Below are 21,301 nucleotides of genomic sequence, written 5' to 3' on the forward strand. Positions count from 1 at the left end.
TGAGCCTGCATGGAAACAGCTGAACTGAATGTAACAGGAAAAAAGGCACACAGGGAGACAGATCTGACTTTAAACACGACACCACTGGCGGGCCCTCAGAGTGCCTGCCCTGTCCACCTCCTGTCCTCAGCCACACTCCTCTCAGGTGACTCCACTCCTCCTTCTTCAAATGCCTCTTCAAATAGCCTCTTCTTTCATTTCGCTGAGTAAATAAAAGTAACCAGAGTTTTCACCTATTTGCAAATGTTCCCAAACATTCTGTCTTCCCTCTTGCTGTCACAGATAAGCTGCCCTGCTCCTAGACTTAAGTGACTGCTGAAAGAGGTAAAGACCTAAGTCCCTTTACTGCTCACCTACTCTCTCTCGTGTGTGTTTGTGTGTGTGTCTGTGTGTGTCTGCATGTCTGTGTATCTGTATCTGTGTCTCCATTGTTTTTCTCACTCTCTACAGACCTGTAAATGTTGGAGTGCCAGAAAGCCCTCGATCCTCTTTTCACTTATACCAACTTTCACTCCCTGAACGTTCTCATTGAGTCCTATGATTTTAAATACATCCATATATCAACAACTCCAAAATGTATGTGTTCAGCCCTGACCCCCCATCTGTTCAGCTATGTATGTATTTGTTAAGGCCACTTGAGCATCTAATGGGCATCCCAAAAGCATGGGTTTAAAGAGGTTTTTATTTCCACTGCCATCTTCCCCATTTCAGAAAATAGTACAGGTTAACAATCCCTTTTCCACACTGAAAATTCAAAAACCCTAAAAATCAGACTTTTTTCATTTGGCAGCAAAACTTGGCCAGACCTGAGCTCATTTGACAGCAAAACCTGACCTGAACTGACAGGAGAGCATGTATTATCTTTAAGTGAATACTTACATGTTTTGTTGCAGATTTGTGCTTATGGAGCTACCCCAAACCCCACTGGGAATATGTGATAATTTTTGAAATAGGCACATTATTACCTTTCTAAAATTTGGAAAGTTGTTAATTTGGTTCACATCGGGGCCCAAAGGTTTCAGGTAAGGAACTGTAGACCCAGTTGTTCAAGTTCTCTCTCTCTCTCTCTTTCTCTCTCTCTCTCTCCCCATCCCCATTCTTTCTTACACACACACACACAGCATTGTGCCTCATTCTCTTCCATCCTTTAACCCCATATCCATTTCATCAGTGCATTCTGTCAGCTCTAATCTCAAATACGTCCCAAATCTTCTTACTTCTTACCACCTCCAAAGGCACCAATCTCACCAAAGCTACAGAACCTCCACCTGGACAAAGGCCAGAGCCTCGCGACACATCCTCCTATTTTTAATTTTGTCCTTCCTTGCCTCTCCACTTCTTAGCTTTATTTTCCACAAAATGGTCAGAGAAGTCTTCTTAAAACATAAATCAAATCTGCCACACACCCTGATGCTCCTAAGGTGAAAGGGCTTCCCATCATGCAGGAAATAAAATTTTGACTTCTTATCAAGGCTTCCTGGGTCTTGGGTCATCTGACTTCTACCCATCTCTCCACATTCAATTATTCCACTCTTTCTCCTACCTGTACTCCAGCCCTTCTGCTCTTACTGGTTTTCTTCAAACAGGCCAAGCGCACCCTGCTTGGAGTGTGTGCCCTTGCTTCCCTCCGCACACCAAGGCCAGTGCTTCAGGCCTTGGTGTCACTTGCTACTCACTTCATTAAGGTCTCTCTTCACAAGTCACCATCACGAGAAGCTCTTTACTGACCACTCTGGTCTAAAATACAGACTTTTGAAACTCCCAAGAGTTTGTTGCTGTACCCTGTTTTATTAAAATTACATTATATTCTTTTGCCTGATTATGCAACCCCACCATCAAAATATATACTTCAGGAAGGTAGGGATTGTATCTAGACTGTTTATTGTTATATCCCTGGTTCCTAGAGTAATGCTGGAACTGTCCATGTGCCAGTGAATGAATATTTGTAGAATGAACAAATAATTAAGTTGTATTAATAAGTCAACAGAGTTGAGTTAATAAAAGAATATTAACCCTACTTTCCAAAGTATCTCAATGTTTTTTAAAGTATCAGTGTAGTCTGGATGAATTTGGCTATAACTTTCTTTTTTTCTGAATGACACTCATTCTTAAGATAATTCTAACCAGTGGCTAAGATTACCATAGTGTGACTCACACTGTATACATTAGTGTTTACTGCTATACCTACAAGACATACACTTAACAAAACAATCTGAATTCATCAAGGACAGCCTTTTCTTTTAATTCTTTGCTTTTATTGTGAGCTTAATTTCTCTTTCTAAGGAATTTAAGATTACTTAGCAATATGTTTCTAATTCCAAGGTGCTCTAAAGTGATTCCATGTGATTTCTTGTTTCCCAGGTAATATTGGTAGATACAACCAAATTATCTAATTACAGAAAGTGTATATTAAGCAAATTTAGCATAGAATTAGGAATTTTAAAAACGTAAGAATCGAGATAAACAAGAAATCATTTTTAGTATTTTATCATTTTTTATTTAGTAAAGATACAATTTACAGTAAGGAATTTTAAAAATTATTGCCTTATGTAAAATAATTGGAAAGTATATATAATAAAGTCGTTTGGGGACTAATGCTGGGAATATTTTAATCTCTTAAACTGGGTATTATTATTTCAGTTGTGAATTTCATTTTGGAACGCTCTCAGTTATTAAGCACATATGATTAAGCATATATGATCTGCTTTTGGATAGATGAGTTAACTTTTAGAGAGAGGCATCTTCTGATAAACATTTTACAAGTATTTATCCCTAACTGAAGTTTGGTTCACATGATAGGATGAAGTCTGAGAACAAAAATTAAGTGACAGCTTCAAAATGGTGACTATTGTCCAAGCTTCATCACACACCTTGGACTGGAATGTCTGGTAAAAATGAAACTTGAGAAATATTAAAATTGTTCAATTACATTGGGAAAGTTCAAGATTACCTTGCTTTGTAAGTTTCTTTTTAAGGACCCATGTGAAGAGAAGACTATTTAGTCTTCAACTCAGTAGCAAACAACACGTTGTAGCCTGCAAGCCAATTCTAAAGTATTTAGCCTGATTGCCTCCAAATTCAGTCAGCTTATCTCCCCGTCTGACTCACTGCAATTGGGAAACTTCAGCAGGCAATTTTCTCTCACAGGACACACAGCCATCTCCACTCACCAAGAATTCTCCAGGCTGCAAGGCCACATGAGGCCAGAACATTCACTAATCACTGAAAGATACTGTCAACATAATCCTAATTATTCAGCTATATCATGAAACAGAAATTTCAGTTTTCCTGGTATATGTGTGGTGGAGAACTTAGGAAATTAGAACCTTGGACTATAAGAAATTCATTAATTCAGTCAGTGTTTAAATCTCTTCTGCCTCCTACCCACTATGTAGTTATCTAGAGTCGACTTTTACCTCAATCTTAACATTTGGCAGAGGAACGGGGAAAAACAAACACATTGTTTCCCACATAGATATACCAAAAAAGTAATTTACAGTAACAGCTATCATTTGTAGATGCTTATTCTGGGCCAGACACAGGGCCTGGGCACTTTGATTTTATTACTTTATCCCTCACAATTTTGAGAAAGTTGGGTAGTCCTCACTCACACGTCCGGTGGTTAACTGTTTGGTTTAGAGGGGCCTCAGCTGGAGTGGTTTATATCTACCCCAAATGCCCATCCTCCAATAGGTCTCACCAGGCTTCTTCACACGCCAGTCTGAGGGTTCCAGAGAGCTTAAACTCCAGTGCATAAGCCCTTTCTAAGCCTTTGATTGTGTCACATTTGGTAAGGCCCCACTGGCTAAAACAAGGTGTATGGCCAAGAGTAAGTATGAGAGAGATTATTCAAGAGAATGGATACAGCGAGTCATGAATAAATTGGGCCATTACTGCAACAGTAAACAACGACATGATAGAATTCCTGGAAAATAAATAAATAATGTCTTTGGAAAACTCAAGATATTGAAGCCGAGATTTGCTCGGAAATGAAGTATCAAACGGCCACACATAAAGATGCTTGTTCATACTGCAACCAGTGGGAAGTACTGGAAATTTTTCAAATTCTAAAAGTTAGAAAGGAACCCCTTAATCCATATGCTAGCCATCTCTAAGTGCAATGCATAACTAAATATCAGAAAATGATGTTATGCTATACAAGTTTTTATCAACTGAATTCCCAATTCTATACAAAATTTTTCATTTTTCATTCTTAGCCTTTTCTTTCCTTCGTCATTCATCTTTTCTTTCACGTAGAGTTCGTAAGAAAGCAATCCGATCAAATTCTTTTTTTCCTCCTGTTTCTCTTTGTTCCCTATGAAACTGGTTTGATTATAAGAAGGAAATACCATTTGTCTTTACAACTTATATCTTATTTTAAAATAAGACCAAATAAACAGCCATTTTATAGATGTGACTTCTTGTGATGACTCCTTAAAAATTTTAAAGGCTAACTAGTATGGCTAATGGACACATACCCCAAATCAGCTCTCAGCTGCTAAACTGTTCTTATAATATTAATGCTTCTCTGGTTTCCACAATTTATTCTCATTACTATTTTGATTCTCTCTCTCTCATTTTTTCTTATCATTTACTCCTCTGAACTAATCAAATATTAGCAAATGTTTCAGAGCTTATGAATGTAAAAATTGAAGTCACTATTTCCTGCCCCCCTCTTACATCTGGAAAGATAATCTTATACTGGAATGGTTCAGATAATAGAAGAAATATGTAGGTGGGGAGGAACAAGATGCAACATCACTTTCTTCTTTGTCTTTGTGGTTGCAAAGAGGAGGCCTAGAAGACTGGGAACTGGGCCTTCCCATGCCCTGTATGACCTGTTGTCAGGGCAACAGGATGTGTGGGGAGCCCTGGCCTTTCTAGTGCCTGTTGCCAGGGTAACAGGATATGAACCATCTTCTTTTATGCAACTATGCAGTTTCCCTGCTTTACTGTATGCTTCTCTTCTATTTGGTGGGAAATTACATTTGTTCACAGAAATCTAAGAGCGATATGAGTTCAGTACACAGCTGCTGAAGGAGCATGTACTGGAAGAAATATTTTATGTGGACACATGCCATTGATGTTGTTGCTGGTGAAAATAATATGTAGATGAATTTTATTAGACTATCTTTCTAAAAAGAGAGACCTCAATGTTTATTTTCGCAAGCTCTAAAATATTTACTAATTGGCTATTAGTTCAAAGAAATAAATGATAGTAGATGATAAGAAAGTAGTAACCACAGTAATAGGTAGAAAAAAAAAACTTTAGAAACCAGAGAATTATGTGAAAAATTCAGAAGCTAAGAGATCATTGTGGGTGCATATCAACTAGCTTTTGTTGTACAACAAAACACCGACAACTTAGTGGCCAACAATAATAAACATTTATTGTTTTCTCACAATTTTGAGAAAGTTGGGTAGTCCTCACTCACACGTCCGGTGGTTAACTGTTTGGTTTAGAGGGGCCTCAGCTGGAGTGGTTTATATCTACCCCACACGCCCATCCTCCAATAGGTCTCACCAGGCTTCTTCACACGCCAGTCTGAGGGTTCCAGAAAGCTTAAACTCCAGTGCATAAGCCCTTTCTAAGCCTTTGATTGTGTCACATTTGGTAAGGCCCCACTGGCTAAAACAAGGTGTATGGCCAAGAGTAAGTATGAGAGAGATTATTCAAGAGAATGGATACAGGAAGTCATGAATAAATTGGGCCATTACTGCAACAGCAAACAACAACATGATAGAATTTCTGGAAAATAAATAAATAATGTCTTTGGAAAACTCAAGATATTGAAGCAGAGATTTGCTAGGAAATGAAGTATTGAATAGCCACACATAAAGATGCTTGTTCATACTGCAACCAGTGGGAAGTACTGGAAAATTTTCAAGTTCTAAAAGTTAGAAAGGAACCCCTTAATCCATATACTAGCCATCTTTAAGTGCAATCTAAGAATGCTTGAAAAAAATACTGTGTAGTTTAAGTTCTGTTTGGGAAATAAGGCAGAATAAACTATATTAAGATTATTTTTCTGAAATAAACAGAAGACTACTCATTTGACTTCAGGGAAGAGCATTCTTATGTGCTTTAGTTTTGTTATAACAAGAATAGAGTAGTAGCTTACGCAAAAATAAAGTACCTAGATTTAATGGTTAGAATTCTTGAATTTATTTTCATTGGTTAAAAAAAAATCTTCTGAAATGGGCACCCAGACATTACTGTGCAGGGTTTTCTTGGTTGGTTGGTGTACCAAAGGCCAAATAAGTTAAAGTGATTTCACAAAGGTCCAAGCCCTAAGGAGGTAAAAGAGTTTAGAAAACATCAAATTCTCTTGTAGCTAGTAGCTAGAATCATTGTTTAAATAAATTAATTTAAAAGGTAATGGTAGCACATGTCCTAGAGCAGAGAAACAAAACTGGGGAGTTTCTGACATCCAAACCATATGCCACATGATAACTCCCTTTGGTATTCAGCTTTGAGTATGCAAAACTAGACAAACAGATGGCAGGACTGTGGAAAAAATCAAAACAAGAGAACAGCTTTTAATTCCTGAAATGTCAGGTTTTATGCTGAGCCTTGAGTATTAAGTAGAATTGTCTAAGTCAGTGTTCAATGGAATAAGTATGGGCCTTAGAGTCTGGCCCTCCCCTTACTAACTGTGAAATAGTGGCCAAGTGGTTTAATATCTTGGAGGTTCAATTTTCTCATCCAAAAGACTGGAGATAATTGTGCTGAGCCATACAGATAAAAAGTAAAATCTGTCAGAAAGTATCAGGCAGAAACAATTATAAAGTATGATTACTACTATGATTCAATTTTGAGGTGATTTTTTAACAATTTAAGGTAACCAGAAATGTAGTTGATACCAAAGTTGTTCAGCTTTTTCTTATCTTGCTCCAAATACAGCTTATTTTGAACCAACTCTTAGAAAGTCCAGTTTTAAATGGACCAGAATTAGTACATTATTGTTCTTCTAATAAGTTCATTTTTATTTTCTTTTAAATTATCTACAACTTGTTTTAAAAGAATCCCTTGAACATCCATACTTATGCAGAGTTTAGTTAATGTTGACCTCAGGTTTCTTCTCCTGGAGACTCTGGTGCTTAGAGATTTTACTATTTTTTTCATGACTCATTATAAACATATTTGAATAACTATAAATATCAAAAATTTGCCTATCAAAAATTATCTGCACGACTGAGCTTTTTCTCGGCCTATTTAGTAAAAGTCCACGTTTTTAAATATTTTATAAAATATAAGATAAAATTTGATCTTTTTAAAAAGCTTCAAGAAAGTGTAGCTGAAAGGAGAAACCAACCAAAGGGTCATAATATTTCATATATATGCCTCTAATGAGCTATTATCATTGTTATGCCTTCCTTAACTATAGTCATTCATGCCTGAAACTTGCTTAGACTGGATATGTGGAATAGTGTGATTCTCATGAGACTTTAACGCTATCATCTGTTCAATAATGTTAATTAAGAGTTTCTTTCATATCCAAAAGGCCTATTGCATAGTCCTTTACCAGATGATAATCAAACTTGCTCACATATTACATTTGACTAGCTAATTGAAACATGTTAAATGACAAAATCTGATAACGTACTGGAAATACCGCATTTTCTAAAATGAGTCAGCAAGGGGATGGACATGGGACATGACAGCAATTACCTAGAAGTCAAGTCTGTTGTGAACCAGGCCCAGGTTATAACAAGAAAAGGCCTAAAGAATAGTTTTCAAGCCAGAGTGACTCAGGAAAATAAGTCTAGCCCTGAGATAAACATGATTATAGAGACCTAAAATCCACTATAAGGCTACCTCAAGATGTTGACTTAAAGATGCCATCAAGACAATTCTTCTATCAGTGAAACTCTCAAAGCCCACTTCTCCTCAGGTCTCTCTCCTTATACACCCTAGTTCCTGGCTCCAGGGAAACACAAATCCTTATATAGTCATTCTGGTGAAGAGAAACCTGGGGAGTGAGAATACTTCCATTGAGCTAAAAGAAAGTTGTCTTTCTGCATCTTGACAACCCTACTCTGTGCATTGATTCTGATAAGAAAAGTACATGAAAATATATAGAATTGTTTCTGCATTTAATATTAGCAATAATAATGATTGACAAAAGCTAGGATTTCTTGAATCTGGATACTTTTCTAAATAATTTATGTGTTAATTTAATTAATTCTCTCAACACCTATGAGATAGGTAATGATATTATTTCCATTTACAGATAAGAAAATTGAGGAATTGAAAAATCAATCAACAGGGAAAGAGTCAAGATGGTCAACTAGATGTAGCCAGGAAAACCTTCTCTCACCAAGAGACCAGACCATCAAAAAGACCGGCACGCTCCTAGCAGATCTTCAGAAGGGCATTGAGAGTGGACAGAGGAAACAGACCCTGAGCTGAAGAGAAAGAAGGCTGCGAAGGCTGCATGGGATTGCCAAGCACCAGGACTCATTCCTGGCCCAGAGGAGCTCCTGGGGCCAGGGTGAGTAAAATAGGTGTGGAGTGGCCCACTCTCACCACAGACCTCCAGAATCCTAGCTGCAGAAGACCCCATGACACATACTGACTTTTGGGCTGGCAGGGAGAGCTTCTTAGAGAGTTGATAGGGGTGGGACTTAAGCCTGCACAGAGCTCAGAGGGTTTAGTGTGGGAACAGCTACAGTGGAGCACAGCCAGGGATGCCCATCTCCCAAGGCCTGCCATGCTATGCTAGCAGACTTTGGCTTGTGTTAACTCAAATATAGACAGAACAGGGCTATTTTCCCCATGAGACAGAGCCAATCTGATCTGGGAGCCCCCCTGTTTGCCAGCCTCTCCCCAGAGTCCTTGCCTGGACACACCCATTTGCAGTGCAACCACAGATACAGAACTTGGGTGCTTCCCAGTGGCCACTACCACAGCTCCTTCCCCAACAGACCCTGTCTGACCATCAGAGAGCTTCTGCAGATGGGCCCCTGCCAGTGCACACCCATCTGCCGCTTCCCTTACCACCTTGCCAACACATGTGCACAAATGTGTCCTGCAGCTGCCCAACATATATGCGTGGACCACACTACCCCACCACCACTAGTGCACAGGCAGATCCCACCACTGCTGCTGCCAGTGCATGTGTGCAAACCTCCTCACACCACCATCCCATTGTCACTGGTGAATGTGCACACAGAGCCCACCACCTCACCACTACCCTACCACCACTATTGCACATGTGCACATGCAAACCCCACTGCTACAACCTCAATAAAGTCCTTTTTCCAGCACGTTTCTCCCCATCAGAGTGTTGTTGCCGGTGAACTGGAAACACCTCAGCCCCTCCAGTGCAGCAGGTGCTTAACCTCAAGGGGCCATAAAACAAAGTCATGGGCCTGGTCCCAGGCCCCAGTGTTAGAGCATGCAGCCCAGGAGTGCTGAGCTGAGACTTGGCCCCCTGAAATAATCCAAAAACAAAGCCAGTCAACTCAACCCAACTTATACCACAGTCAAACCCTCAAGTGCATAAAAGAATATAAAAGCAAAAAGCCCCATCCAAAGGACAGCAACTTCAAAGATTAAAGGAACATCAGCCTACACAGATAAGAAACAATGCAAGAACTCTGGCAACTCACAAATCTAGTGTCTTTTACCTCCAAATGACTATAACAGCTACCCAGCAATGTTTTTTTACCAGACAAAATAGTTGAAATGACAGACACAGAGTTCAGAATCTGGATGGCATGGAAAATTATTGCAATTCAAGAGAAACTTGAAACCCAATTCAAAGAATCTAAGAAATCTATTAAAATGATTCAAGAGCTGAGAGACAAAATAGCCATTTTAAGAAAGAACCAAACTGTTCTAATAGAGCTGAAAAACTCACTACAAGAACATCATAATACAATCACAAGTATTAATAGCAGAATAGACCAAGCTGAGGAAAGAATCTCACAGCTCAAAGTCCGATTCCTTGAATCACCTCAGTGAGACAAAAATAATGAAAAAACAATTTTAAAATGAACAAAATCTCCAAAAAATATGAGATTATTTAGAAACCAAACCCATAACTCAATGGCATCCCTGAAAGAGAGGGAGAGAGAGCAAGCAACTTGGAAAACATATTTGAGAATATTGCTCACAAAATTTTTCCCAACCTCACTAGAGAGGTTGACCTTCAAATTCAGGAAATCAGAAAACCCCTGTGAGATACTATACAAGATGACCATCCCTAAGACACATGAGCATCAGATTCTCAAAGGTCAATGTAAAAGAAAAAATATTAAAGGCAGCTAGAAAGAAGGGCAGGCTGCCTACAAAGAGAACTCTCTTAGGCTAATAGCAGACCTTTCAACAAAAACTCTACAAGCCAGAAGAGATTGGGGGCCTATATTCAGCATCCTTACAGGAAAAAAATTCCAACCAAGAATTTCATATCCAGCCAAACTAAGCTTCATAAAACAAGGAAAAATAAAATCTTTTCAAACAAGCAAATGCTAAGGGAATTTGTTACCACCATACCTGCTTTACAAGAGGTCCTTAAGGGAGTGCTAAACATAGCAACAAAAAACTGTTACCAGCCACCACAAAAGCACACTTAAGTACATAGACCATTGACACTATAAAGCATGTACACAATCAAGTCTATATAACAACCAGCTAACATGTCAGGATGAAATCTGCACATATCGATGTTAACCTTGGACGTAAACAGGCTAAACACCCCACTTAAAAAGCACAAAGCGGCAAGTTGGATAAAGAAGCAAGGCCCAACATGTATGCTGTATTCAAGAGACTCATCTCACATGTGATGACAACCATAGGCTCAAAGTAAAGGGATGGAGTAAGATCTATCAAGCAAACAGAAAACAAAAAAGAGCAGAGATTGCTATTCTAATTCAGACAAAACAGAAATTAAGCCAACAATGATCAAAAAGGACAAAGAAGGGCATTACATAATGATGAATGTTTCAATTCAGTAAGAAGACTTAACTTTTCTAAATATATGCACCCAATGCTGGAGCATCCAGATTCATAAAACAAGTGCTTAGAGACCTACAAAAAGACTTAGATAACCACACAATAATAGTGTAAGACTGCAACACCCCACAGCATTTCTATACACCAGTAACATCCAAGCTGAGAGCCAAATCAGAGATGCAATCCCATTCACAATAGCCACAGAAAGAATAAAATACCTAGAAATACTACTAACCAGGAAAGTAAAAGATTTCTACAACAAGAATTACAAAACACTGCTTAAAGAAATCAGAGATGACACAAATAAATGGAAAAACATCCCACGCTCATGGGTAGGAAGAATCAACATTGTTAAAATGTCCATACTGCCCAAAGCAATTTATAGATTCAATGTTATTCCTATCAAACTACCAATGAAATTTTTCACAGAATTAGAAAACACTATTTTAAAATTTATATTGAATCAAAAAAGAGCATGAACAGTCAAAGCAATCCTAAGCAAGAAGAACAAAGCCAGAGGCAGCACACTACCCAGCTTCAAACTATAGTGCAAAGCTATAACCAAAACAGCATGGCACTGGTACAAAAACGGACACATAGACCCATGGAACAGAATAGAGAACCCCAAAATAAAGTTATAACCATCTGATCTCCAACAAAGTCAACGATAACAAACAATGAGGAAAGGACTCCCTATTCAATAAACGATGCTGAGATAACTGGCTAGTCATATGCAGAATATTTAAACTGGACCCTTTCTTTTCACCATATACAAAAATCAACTCGAGATTGATTAAAGACTTAAATGTAAAACCAAACTATAAAATCCGTAAAAGAAAACCTAGAAAATACCACTCTGGAAATAGACCCTGGCAAAGATTTCATGAGGAAGACTCCAAAAGCAATTGCAACAAAAACACAAATAGACAAGTGGAACCTAATTAAACTAAAGAGCTTCTGCACAGCAAAAGAAACTATCAACAGAATCAACAGAAAGTTTATTTTGTTCTATATTTTTGCAGTTTTGAAGGTTAAGTTGGATTCAAAGGAATTCTGGTTTATTTAGCCGCACACCCAAACCATGTTCTTCCATGCAAGTTTAATCTGCAATAAAGCTGATATTTCGATTTTCATCTATGGGACTCCTAAACCTATCTCTCTCTTAATTCTGAACTTGGGCAGGAATTAGGGGTATCATTCATTTGCACTTCCTCTCACCCTAGCATCTTATGAGGTAGGTATCAGTTTTGTCCATGTCTCAGCTGAAAAATAACCTAAAAGAAGTCATCCCTGAATATTCAAAATACTTTCCCAAAATAACTTGATCACATCAAGTTATTTGGTGCATTTTCTTCTGGTCACTTCTTACTCCATATTAACTTGCTTTTTATAATTCACTTTTTTGTTGTTTGTCTCCTCTACAGGAACAGTAGCTTCTGTGTCTAACATTGTACCTGACACAGTATACAATCAGAGTATATTTATTGAATGAGTAAATGAATGATCAACTCAATTAATGGATTTTGCAAATAAGAAAAGTGAAGTTTGGGTAAATTAATAACTTTTCCATGGACACTCAGCTAAAAAGCAGATAGTGTTGTAATATTAGAAAATATCTGATTAACTCTAGAGTTCAATTTCTAAGCCACCTAATCTGTAAGGTATTCCACCTTAATAATGTTAATTCTATAAACTATAACATAATGTTATGTAGGACTGAATATTAAGACTATGTCTACACATCAAAATGAGTTTTGATGAAGTGGTTTTCTTCAAAACAAATTATGATTATGATTAAAAGACAGATTTTTAATAACTGATTTGCCTGATTAATCCATCAAAACAGTCACATACTGAACAACATACAGACTTATCAACAATTTCCAAGGAAGATCACATTCTCTTTTGACATTTGAAATGAATCCAGTAAATACCCTCCATCTCAGAGTTTGGTGAGGAAACTGGTGTTTTGGGCATGCAAGTCAGGGTTAGATGGAGGTACAGTGAGTTGTTTCATGGCTAAGAATAAAGAGTATCTGAATCCAATGTGCCATAGAATGAGTCAGGGCTTCACCACTAGGGATCATGTGTGTGTGAGTGTGTGTGTGTGTGTGTGTGTGTGTGTGTTTCTGTGTGTGTGTGTATGTGTGTGTTGGGTGAGGACAGGAATGGTCATGTTGATGTCTTCTTCTGGTATAGAAAGCACGTATTAGATTTTTATTGCTACCATAACAAATTTACCACAAACTCAGTGGCTTGAAATAAATGAATTATCTTCAGTTCTGTAGCTCAGAAATCTGGTGCAAATTTCCCTGAGTTCTAGTATCAGCAGGACTGTATTCTTTCCAGAAGCTCTAGGCAGAATCTGTTTTATCATCTTTTCAAGTTTCTAGAGGTTGCCCTTGGCTCGCGACCCACTTCCACCATCTTCAATAGTAGCACAGACGAGTTAAATCCTTGTCACTCACTCCTACTTTCTCTTCTGCCTCTCTCTTCCACTTTTCGAGCCTTTGTGATTGGCCAGGCATGGTGGCTCACACCTGCAATCCTAGCACTTTGGGAGGCTGAGGCCAGTGAATCACTTGAGCCCAAGCATTCAAGACCAGCCTGGGCAACATGGCAAAAACCCATCTCTACTAGAAGTATAAAAAAATTAGCCAGGTGTGGTGGCACATGCCTGTAGTTCTTGCTACCTGGGAGGCTGAGGTGGGAGGATCACCTGAGCCTGGGAGGTCAAGGCTGCAGTGAGCAGAGATCGCACCACTGCACCAGAGTGAGATCCTATCTGAAAAAGAAAGAGAGAGAAAGAGAGAAAGAAGGGAAAGAGGGAAGGGAGGCAGGGAGGGAAGGAGGGAAGGGAGGGAGGGAGGGAGGGAGGAAGGAAGGAAGGAAGGAAGGAAGGAAGGAAGGAAGGAAGGAAGGAAGGAAGGAAGGAAGGAAGGAAGGAAAAGAAAAGAAAGAAAGAAAGAAAGAAAGAAAGAAAGAGAAAGAAAGAAAGAAAGATGGACAGAAAGAAGGAAAGAAAGAAAGAAAGAAAGAAAGAAAGAAAGAAAGAAAGAAAGAAAGACGGACAGACAGACAGAAAGAAAGAAAGAAAGAAAAAGAAAGAAAGAAAGGAAGAAAGAAAGAGGAAGAGAGAGAAAGGAAGGAAGGAAAGAAAGGAAGGAAGGAAGGAAGGAAGGAAGGAAGGAAGGAAGGAAGGAAGGAAGGGAGGGAGGGAGGGAGGAAGATGAACCTTTGTGATTACATTAGGCTCACCTGGGTAATCCAGGGTACTCTCCCTATTTTAAAGTCAGCTGATTAGCAATTTTAACTCCATCTGCTCCTTTAATTCTCCTTTTCCAATAAAGTAACATATCCTTTGGTTCAGGGGATTAAGACATGGACATTTCTGGAGGGTGATAAGTCTGCCTACCCCAAGCCTGGGAATTGAATTTTAAGGAGCACCGCTGTAGGTCCTTTTCCGGTGTCTTTTGGGTAAGCATTCTGAGACTGTCATCTTTTTTGTATTGGAAGCAAGATAAATATAATGTTAGAGCTAGGTAGATCTATGTTTAAACCCATGTTCTACCAGATACTAGCTGCATAACTACTTAAGATACTTACGTTTTTAAGAACACTGGTGGGGAGTAAGAATACAAATATGTTATATCTGCACAATTCTAACAATATGATGATAAAGATGATAAAGCAAACACCCTTCCATCTTCTCCTTTTTTATTCCAGCTGTGAATCTATCTCCAATCCTCCCACCTGGTTTTAGTCCCTATTTTGGCAGCCTGGCTGATCTAATTTTCTAGTTACAGCCAGTATAAGATTCAGAATTTTATTCATTCATTGATTTAAAATATTAATTGCATTATCTCCTATGTGCTAAGTACTGTGCTATGTGCTGGAATCCAAGAGCAAATCCAATGAAGTGAGCATAGCTCTTGCACTCAAAAGCTGTGGTTGAATAGGGAAGGTGGATTTTGTTACGAGAAGAGAAATTCGGGTTATTTATGAGCTGAAAATAAAAAACTAATCTAGTCTGGAAGGTCAGGAAGAATTTCCTTTGCAAGTGAAATTTAAGCAGCAATCTTTGCGCATTTTTTAATAGGATATCTATCAGAATTTTGAGTGGGACAACTCCTCCTGATAAGGAAATGCCCTGAGCTCTGTAGGACATTTAGCCTACCAGGACCCTGCTGCCCACTAAATGCAGAAACACCTTGCCATCACTGCAACCACCAGAAACTTCCCTATGCAACTCCAAAACCTTTGTATAGAACAAGAGCAACCCTGGCTGAAAGGAAAATGGAGGAACAATTGCCTCCAGAAGAGAAAAGAAAATGAGCAAAGGAAAAGGGGTGGTAAGCAATGTTTCTTTTGGGTGACTCTAGGTCTGAATAGGAGGCATGTCACAGAAGGAGAGGAATCAGAGGAGAATCCAAAGATCAAACTGGTATGCAGTGACCCTGTGAAGGATGCAAAGCTTTTTTTTTTTTTTTTATCAGAAAAGACACTGCAAACAAATTTATTAAGCAAAGTGTATGAACAATTTAAAGCAAATTTGAAAATGCATATGAAATGAAAAATTATCTAAAACAATGTAACTGATAAAAACCAATAGATATATAAATGAGAAACTTTAATTGATATTTAGACTTCACAAATTAGAAACTTTAATATACTTGAATAGAAATATTTACCCACCAAGAAATCATAAACCTGAACCAGTTTGTTTTTCAAAATACTTTCATAATAACTTATACCAATGCTATATAATATCTTCTAGTAGAAAACACCTTAAAATACACTTTGTAAGCATTACAATAATATGAAAACCACAGACTTTCAGAAGACAAGAAAATTATAGGCCTATCTAATTTAACATGAGAATTTTAAGCAAACTAACAGCAACTGAATCCATTCACATATCAGCAAGAGACCACCTCTTCAGACCTTAACAACAACAAAAAGCAAGATAATTGGTGAAACCTAAATGAGACCCGAGGATTAGATGTTATTGATAGTTCAGTGTTAACTTCATGATGTTGTTTGTTATCTTTAAAGGTGTTTAAGCAGAGAGTAAAAGGATCAAATTTGTGTCTTATCTAGAATGCAGCTTCATCCTAAAGTATGGTTCCAATTTGGGAATATGATGCTAATAGCTCCTGTCACTTCCATGTTTTTTTGCTAATTTTTATTCTAAATGTATATTTCTGCTACATCCTCTTGGTGATAAAGGCCTGGACAACTCCATCTGAGAACTACACAACATACTGCCCTCTTCAACAATAACAGCTGCTTAGAATTAAAGGATTACCATCTAATTCTTCTCTCCTTCACTTTTTGCTTCTAAACATTTTGTCCTTCACTATTGATAGTCATGTTCACTACCCTACCAATCACAGAGAAAAAAAAGACAACGAAGCATAACTTAACGTCTTTCAAGCATTGCATTCACAATTCCAAGTCTTAAAATTAATATCTGGACATTTGTCAGGATGGGGGAGATAAGGAGGTATGTGTCGAGACATGTAAAATTAGCGATCAGATATAAAGTTACCTTCTAACTGAAATCGTGATAGATTCTAGTACTATGTTTATAAAAACTGAAGGAACTGGGGCAATAAGTACTATGAAGTGGTGAGTATTACATTTTTGTCAGTAGTTTATGGTTTCTGGCAGTTCATACTTTCTTCTCTTCTGTTGAATGCCTGAGTAAGATAATACTTTGTTTTAGATTTTTCCCTATAACTTCATGTCGTTTTCACTGAATTTTCTACCTGAAAAATGCTCATTTTCAGTTTTCTGAAAATGCTGCCACCTCTTAGATTGAATTCTTATAGCAATGTCACTAACTGGAAAGAGCAACACCAGTGTTTTTTAAATATGTTTAATTTTTAAATAAAATCCACAGTTGTGGAACTCTTTGTATGTTCCACATACAAAGAGAAAAAAAAGCAACAGTACATGACACAAAAAGGCATTTATCTTTCAAATGAAAAGAAACACAATGCATAGGTGAAATACTGTAAAATCTTCAAACCAACTTTCCACATGGAAATCAATGAAACTGACAATCTTTGAAAGACTATCAATAGCTGTTTTCTTAGTATGTAGGAAGAAGTCTAGGTCCCAAATTCATAAGAAACTTCTGAATCAGAAATTTCATTTGGTGTTGAGATGGCAAAGAAATAGGAAGTGTTTTCCAGCCCTAAACAATTGATAACTTATGGCCAAGTATATAATTCTTTTTAAATCTAATTTATGAAAGACCTGATGCCATAGTTATTTGCCCATATTTCCACCATCATAGATGATGACTTGTAGTGTAGAATCTAAATTGTTGTACTGAGTAGCAAATTAGTGGTTGAATGTGGAAAAAGCTAAATAAAAAGATTGTAAATATAAGAAGAAAATTAATAGACTAGTGCAGAAAAGTCTACATCAGAATGGGAGTAAGAAACTGTTTCACCTTTCTTGTCACAAAAGAAAAAGAGATTTCTTGGCACATAACTTTATATGGTGGGTCAAATATTATATGAAGATAATTTAGAAGAAGCTCAATAAAAGAAAACAAAAATGGTAGACAAGCATTGATATTTTAATTTAGTTACCAATGTTTTCCACATGTGTTCCAAAATTTAAAAATTATTTCTATGGACTCAAAAGACTCTCTAAAATGTTATGTTATATAACAATCCCTATAAGATATTTTCTCTAAATATCTACCTGTAATGGTTCATGATTTCTATATTTAAGGCATAATTGAATAAACATTATTTTACTTTCAACTTTGTCTCTATTTTTATTTAACCTTAAAATTTACATATTGGAAGCTCAATTAAAAACAGTATATTATGCCAAAATAAGTCAATATATTTATAAAGTACAAGATTTTAAAAATCACTTTCTAAACAAACATCTAAAGGTCTTTAGTCTATTTTAGCAAAAATAAGAAAACTATTGCACAATTGTTTGATAGGTTTAATGAGTAGCATGATTTTAATTGCCAAAACTTAAGTGTAGAATTCTAGTACTAGCAATTTTGATAAGCTAAAATTCTGTTTGAATCAATATTGCATTTTAAATAGACAAGACAATTTCAGCAATGGAATAGGGAGTCCCTCATATCACCGCTCTGAATGCAAACTATACAAAAGACCATAATTAAACAATTTGGTTGTGATTAGTCATGCAGATTTTAGATTTAGAGTTTCTCGCTTTGACAATTCTAAGCCTTGAACACTGAAAATGTACTAAGTCAAAGTACAAGTTAAAGTGATAGTACCAAAATGCAATTTCTTCTTTATTCAATGAAAAAGCAGTCATTTTAGTCAGTTAGATAATGATTTTTAAAAGAAAGAAAGAAACTTGGTTAATGATTATTTAGTAGCTCTAAATAAACACAACTCAAAATTAATTTTGCATGTACATATTTTCACATATCCTTGTATCAGTTCATGAAGATCTACTGTTGAATGACTCCATCACCCTTTTCTGAAATAAAATGACAGATTGATCTCTGAGACCAACTGATACAGTGAGTCAGTAACTTTGCCCTAAAGTATCAAATAAACACAAAATCACTTTTCAAATTTCTTAAAGACATATGCATAAATCCACCAGCATACATCTTCATACGTTCAAGTAACTACAGGAAACTAGAAAAATGCAAACAAAACAAAATAAGCAAAACATCCTTCTAAGGAGAAGAAAATCTAAAATAGGTTGTAATGAGAGACATAATTTTCCCGGTACTGATGTTCATCCACTCATTAGGCTAAAACACAAATCATCTGCTGACTGCTAATGTTTAATTTGCATCTATGCTAATTAATTTTGAGAGCTGTTATTTGCTTTGATAGGATTACTTGTTCCCCTAGAGAACAACCTCACCAAAAAGCTGTAATTTCTAAATCTTCAATGGATCTTAGAAACAGATTTCTAGCTCATCCAAATAATGTAAAGATGGCTTCCTTTTTAAAAGTTATTCTCTGCTATATGTTCTTTGCATTATTGTGCTCTTACACTAATGCACTGTAAATCCATGTATTACTTCAAGAAGTAAGAAAATATACAAAGAACAATATTTAAATACATAAACATCATTAAATACAATCAAATGGAGGAAAGTAGAAGGAATTTTTACCTCTAAACAAAGTTTGATGTAATTTTCTTTAAAAAAATATCAAACAGGGACATCAAATTTACTCAGGTACTGAATTTTTAAAAATAGTGTGTAAATACAGCATTAGAGATATAAATCTTAGAAAATCTCTATTTTGCATAGTGTAGGTTTCTGTCAGCTGTTATTATAGAAAAGCAAATATACTAATATTTTCATTTGAGATCTGCAAATATACTAAGCAATTACAATGGCCTGTAAAATTCATATTCATATTTCTCATTATTATCCAAATGTTAAATCTGATTTTTAAATTATGACAATTAAGATAAAGCATATAAACAGTGTGGTGCTGAAACACTAAACAGGAACTAGTAGCACACACAGCTAAAAAAATGTAAGGGTGTAAATATCAAGGTGAATAGCACTGCAATTAACGTTTGACTTAGGTAATTACATCCCATGTTTGACATAAACGCATAATTCTTGACCCATTTTACTAAGGGCTATTATGTACTATGGACTATTCTGTACTCTCAGGAGAAGTGAACTGTGAACTGATTAATTTAAAGCCAAAACTCTCCAATAAGTTTGATATGCTGTTAATATTTTTATCACGTAAACATTTTTTCTTATAGAAATATCATTTAAGCAAAAAGAAGCACAATAAAGTATATTTATTTATTATCATATTAATCCTCTCATTGCTTTTCCAAATCTAATCACAGAGAAAGAAGTATCAGTCTTATTTCTCTCTCTGCTTACCTGAGGGAAATTTTATTTGGGGCAGTATCCCAGCAAATGGCTTTCTTAGTTACCTTTCTGCATATCTGAACCACATATCTAAACAGCACATACAGAATGCGTAGAAGAAACCATGTAATATGACAGTAAAGTGACTTCTCCAGAAGTTACCTTACTTTAATAAAATGTGCAAGTACAAAAAAATCATTCATCCTTCAACAAGTTGTTAGCTGAGGCAGGCACATTTATTTTTCAAGAGAAAATCTTTCTAAAGGAAACTAGCCCACAAAGGCGGATAGCACCAACAATTAGTCACGTTAATAATCAAATCCTTCGGGGGAAATAAAAAGCAAAGAGCATACTCACATTCCTTTCAGGCGCTGCCACATTTTTTCAGTCTGTTCTCCTGTAAGATACTTAAAAGTGGTGTTTTCCAATTCTTCAATTTCCGTGGCACTAGACCCCATGATGATGCTCCTAAGACAATACAGTTACAGTCAGTTTCAGCAGCTAGAACAAGCATTCCTCAGTCCATTACAAATCTTACACACTTATACAGCAGCCTCTCTCATCTATCAAAATAGTGCTGATGTACAAAGCTGAGGGAAGACTCTCACAGATTTGCTATTGACTTTGACAGGCATATATCCACTGCTCACCACCTCACCAACCCCCTAAGCAGACAGCAGTATAAACAGATGCTCTGACCTCACAAGAACAATCCGTACATGTAAGCCTGCTACTGTACTACTGACCGACTGAGTACTCAAGCTCTCCCCAAAAGCAGCTCATCTGTTACTGTTCTGTGCACTGAAGCACATCAGAATTCCTACAGTTTACGAGCTCTATTATGCACAAGAGAAACGTGAATGACTTTCGCGCTCCAGAAGAAGCTGAATTCCTCTCTACCAACAGAACAAGGGCAGAATGTAATAAGGAAACAGATGGTAGGAGCCAGTATCAGCAGCACCACCCTGAGAAAAAAAAGTGCCTGCTTAAATGCCAAGGTTTTTTTCTCTAAATTGATCTGAAACTAACACTTAAAAATGTATCATCATCTAACAATAAATGCAACAAATATTAATGATAACAAAGAGAAAATAACATCTAAAGCCATACAGAAGAACACAGCTCCACAGGTTGTTATTGCAAGAATATGTGCATCAATTGATGCTGTAATCATGCTTATTCACCTTCTCCTAGCAACTCCACACAGTAGGTAACTGCCAATTCAACCAGTGGAAAATACGGCAGCTGCACACAGCCTGCTCTATGAATCCTTTGGGGATTAAAAAATAAAATGAAACTAGTATAAACACACGTGTGTGTGTGTGTGTGTGTGTGTGTTTTGAAGGAAAAGGCAATACGTTTGTGTGTGTGTGTTTATGAGAGAGAGAAGGAGAGAGGGAGAGAGGGAAAAGAGAGAAATTGATGGTTTGCTGCTTGTGCATTTTAGAAGAAAAATGAGAGAGAGTGGACAT

The 21,301-nt window shown here is 36.9% G+C and overlaps 1 protein-coding gene across 7 annotated transcripts in view; it reads right to left on the reverse strand.

Moving 5' to 3' along the window:
- Positions 1 to 20,990, reverse strand: part of PDE1A (phosphodiesterase 1A) — a 390,387-nt gene extending 369,397 nt beyond the window's left edge. The window contains 2 exon segments of one of the 7 annotated variants that reach the window (NM_001135342.1): positions 20,187 to 20,297; positions 20,529 to 20,744. In NM_001135342.1, coding sequence (NP_001128814.1) covers positions 20,187 to 20,287 — 101 coding nt within the window. In that variant the 5' untranslated portion in view covers positions 20,288 to 20,297; positions 20,529 to 20,744. 7 annotated transcript variants of the gene reach the window in all.
- Positions 20,991 to 21,301: the final 311 nt, after the last annotated feature.

The sequence above is a fragment of the Pongo abelii genome, chromosome 11 (assembly GCF_028885655.2).
Source record: "Pongo abelii isolate AG06213 chromosome 11, NHGRI_mPonAbe1-v2.0_pri, whole genome shotgun sequence".
Classification (NCBI taxonomy): Eukaryota; Metazoa; Chordata; class Mammalia; order Primates; family Hominidae; genus Pongo; species Pongo abelii.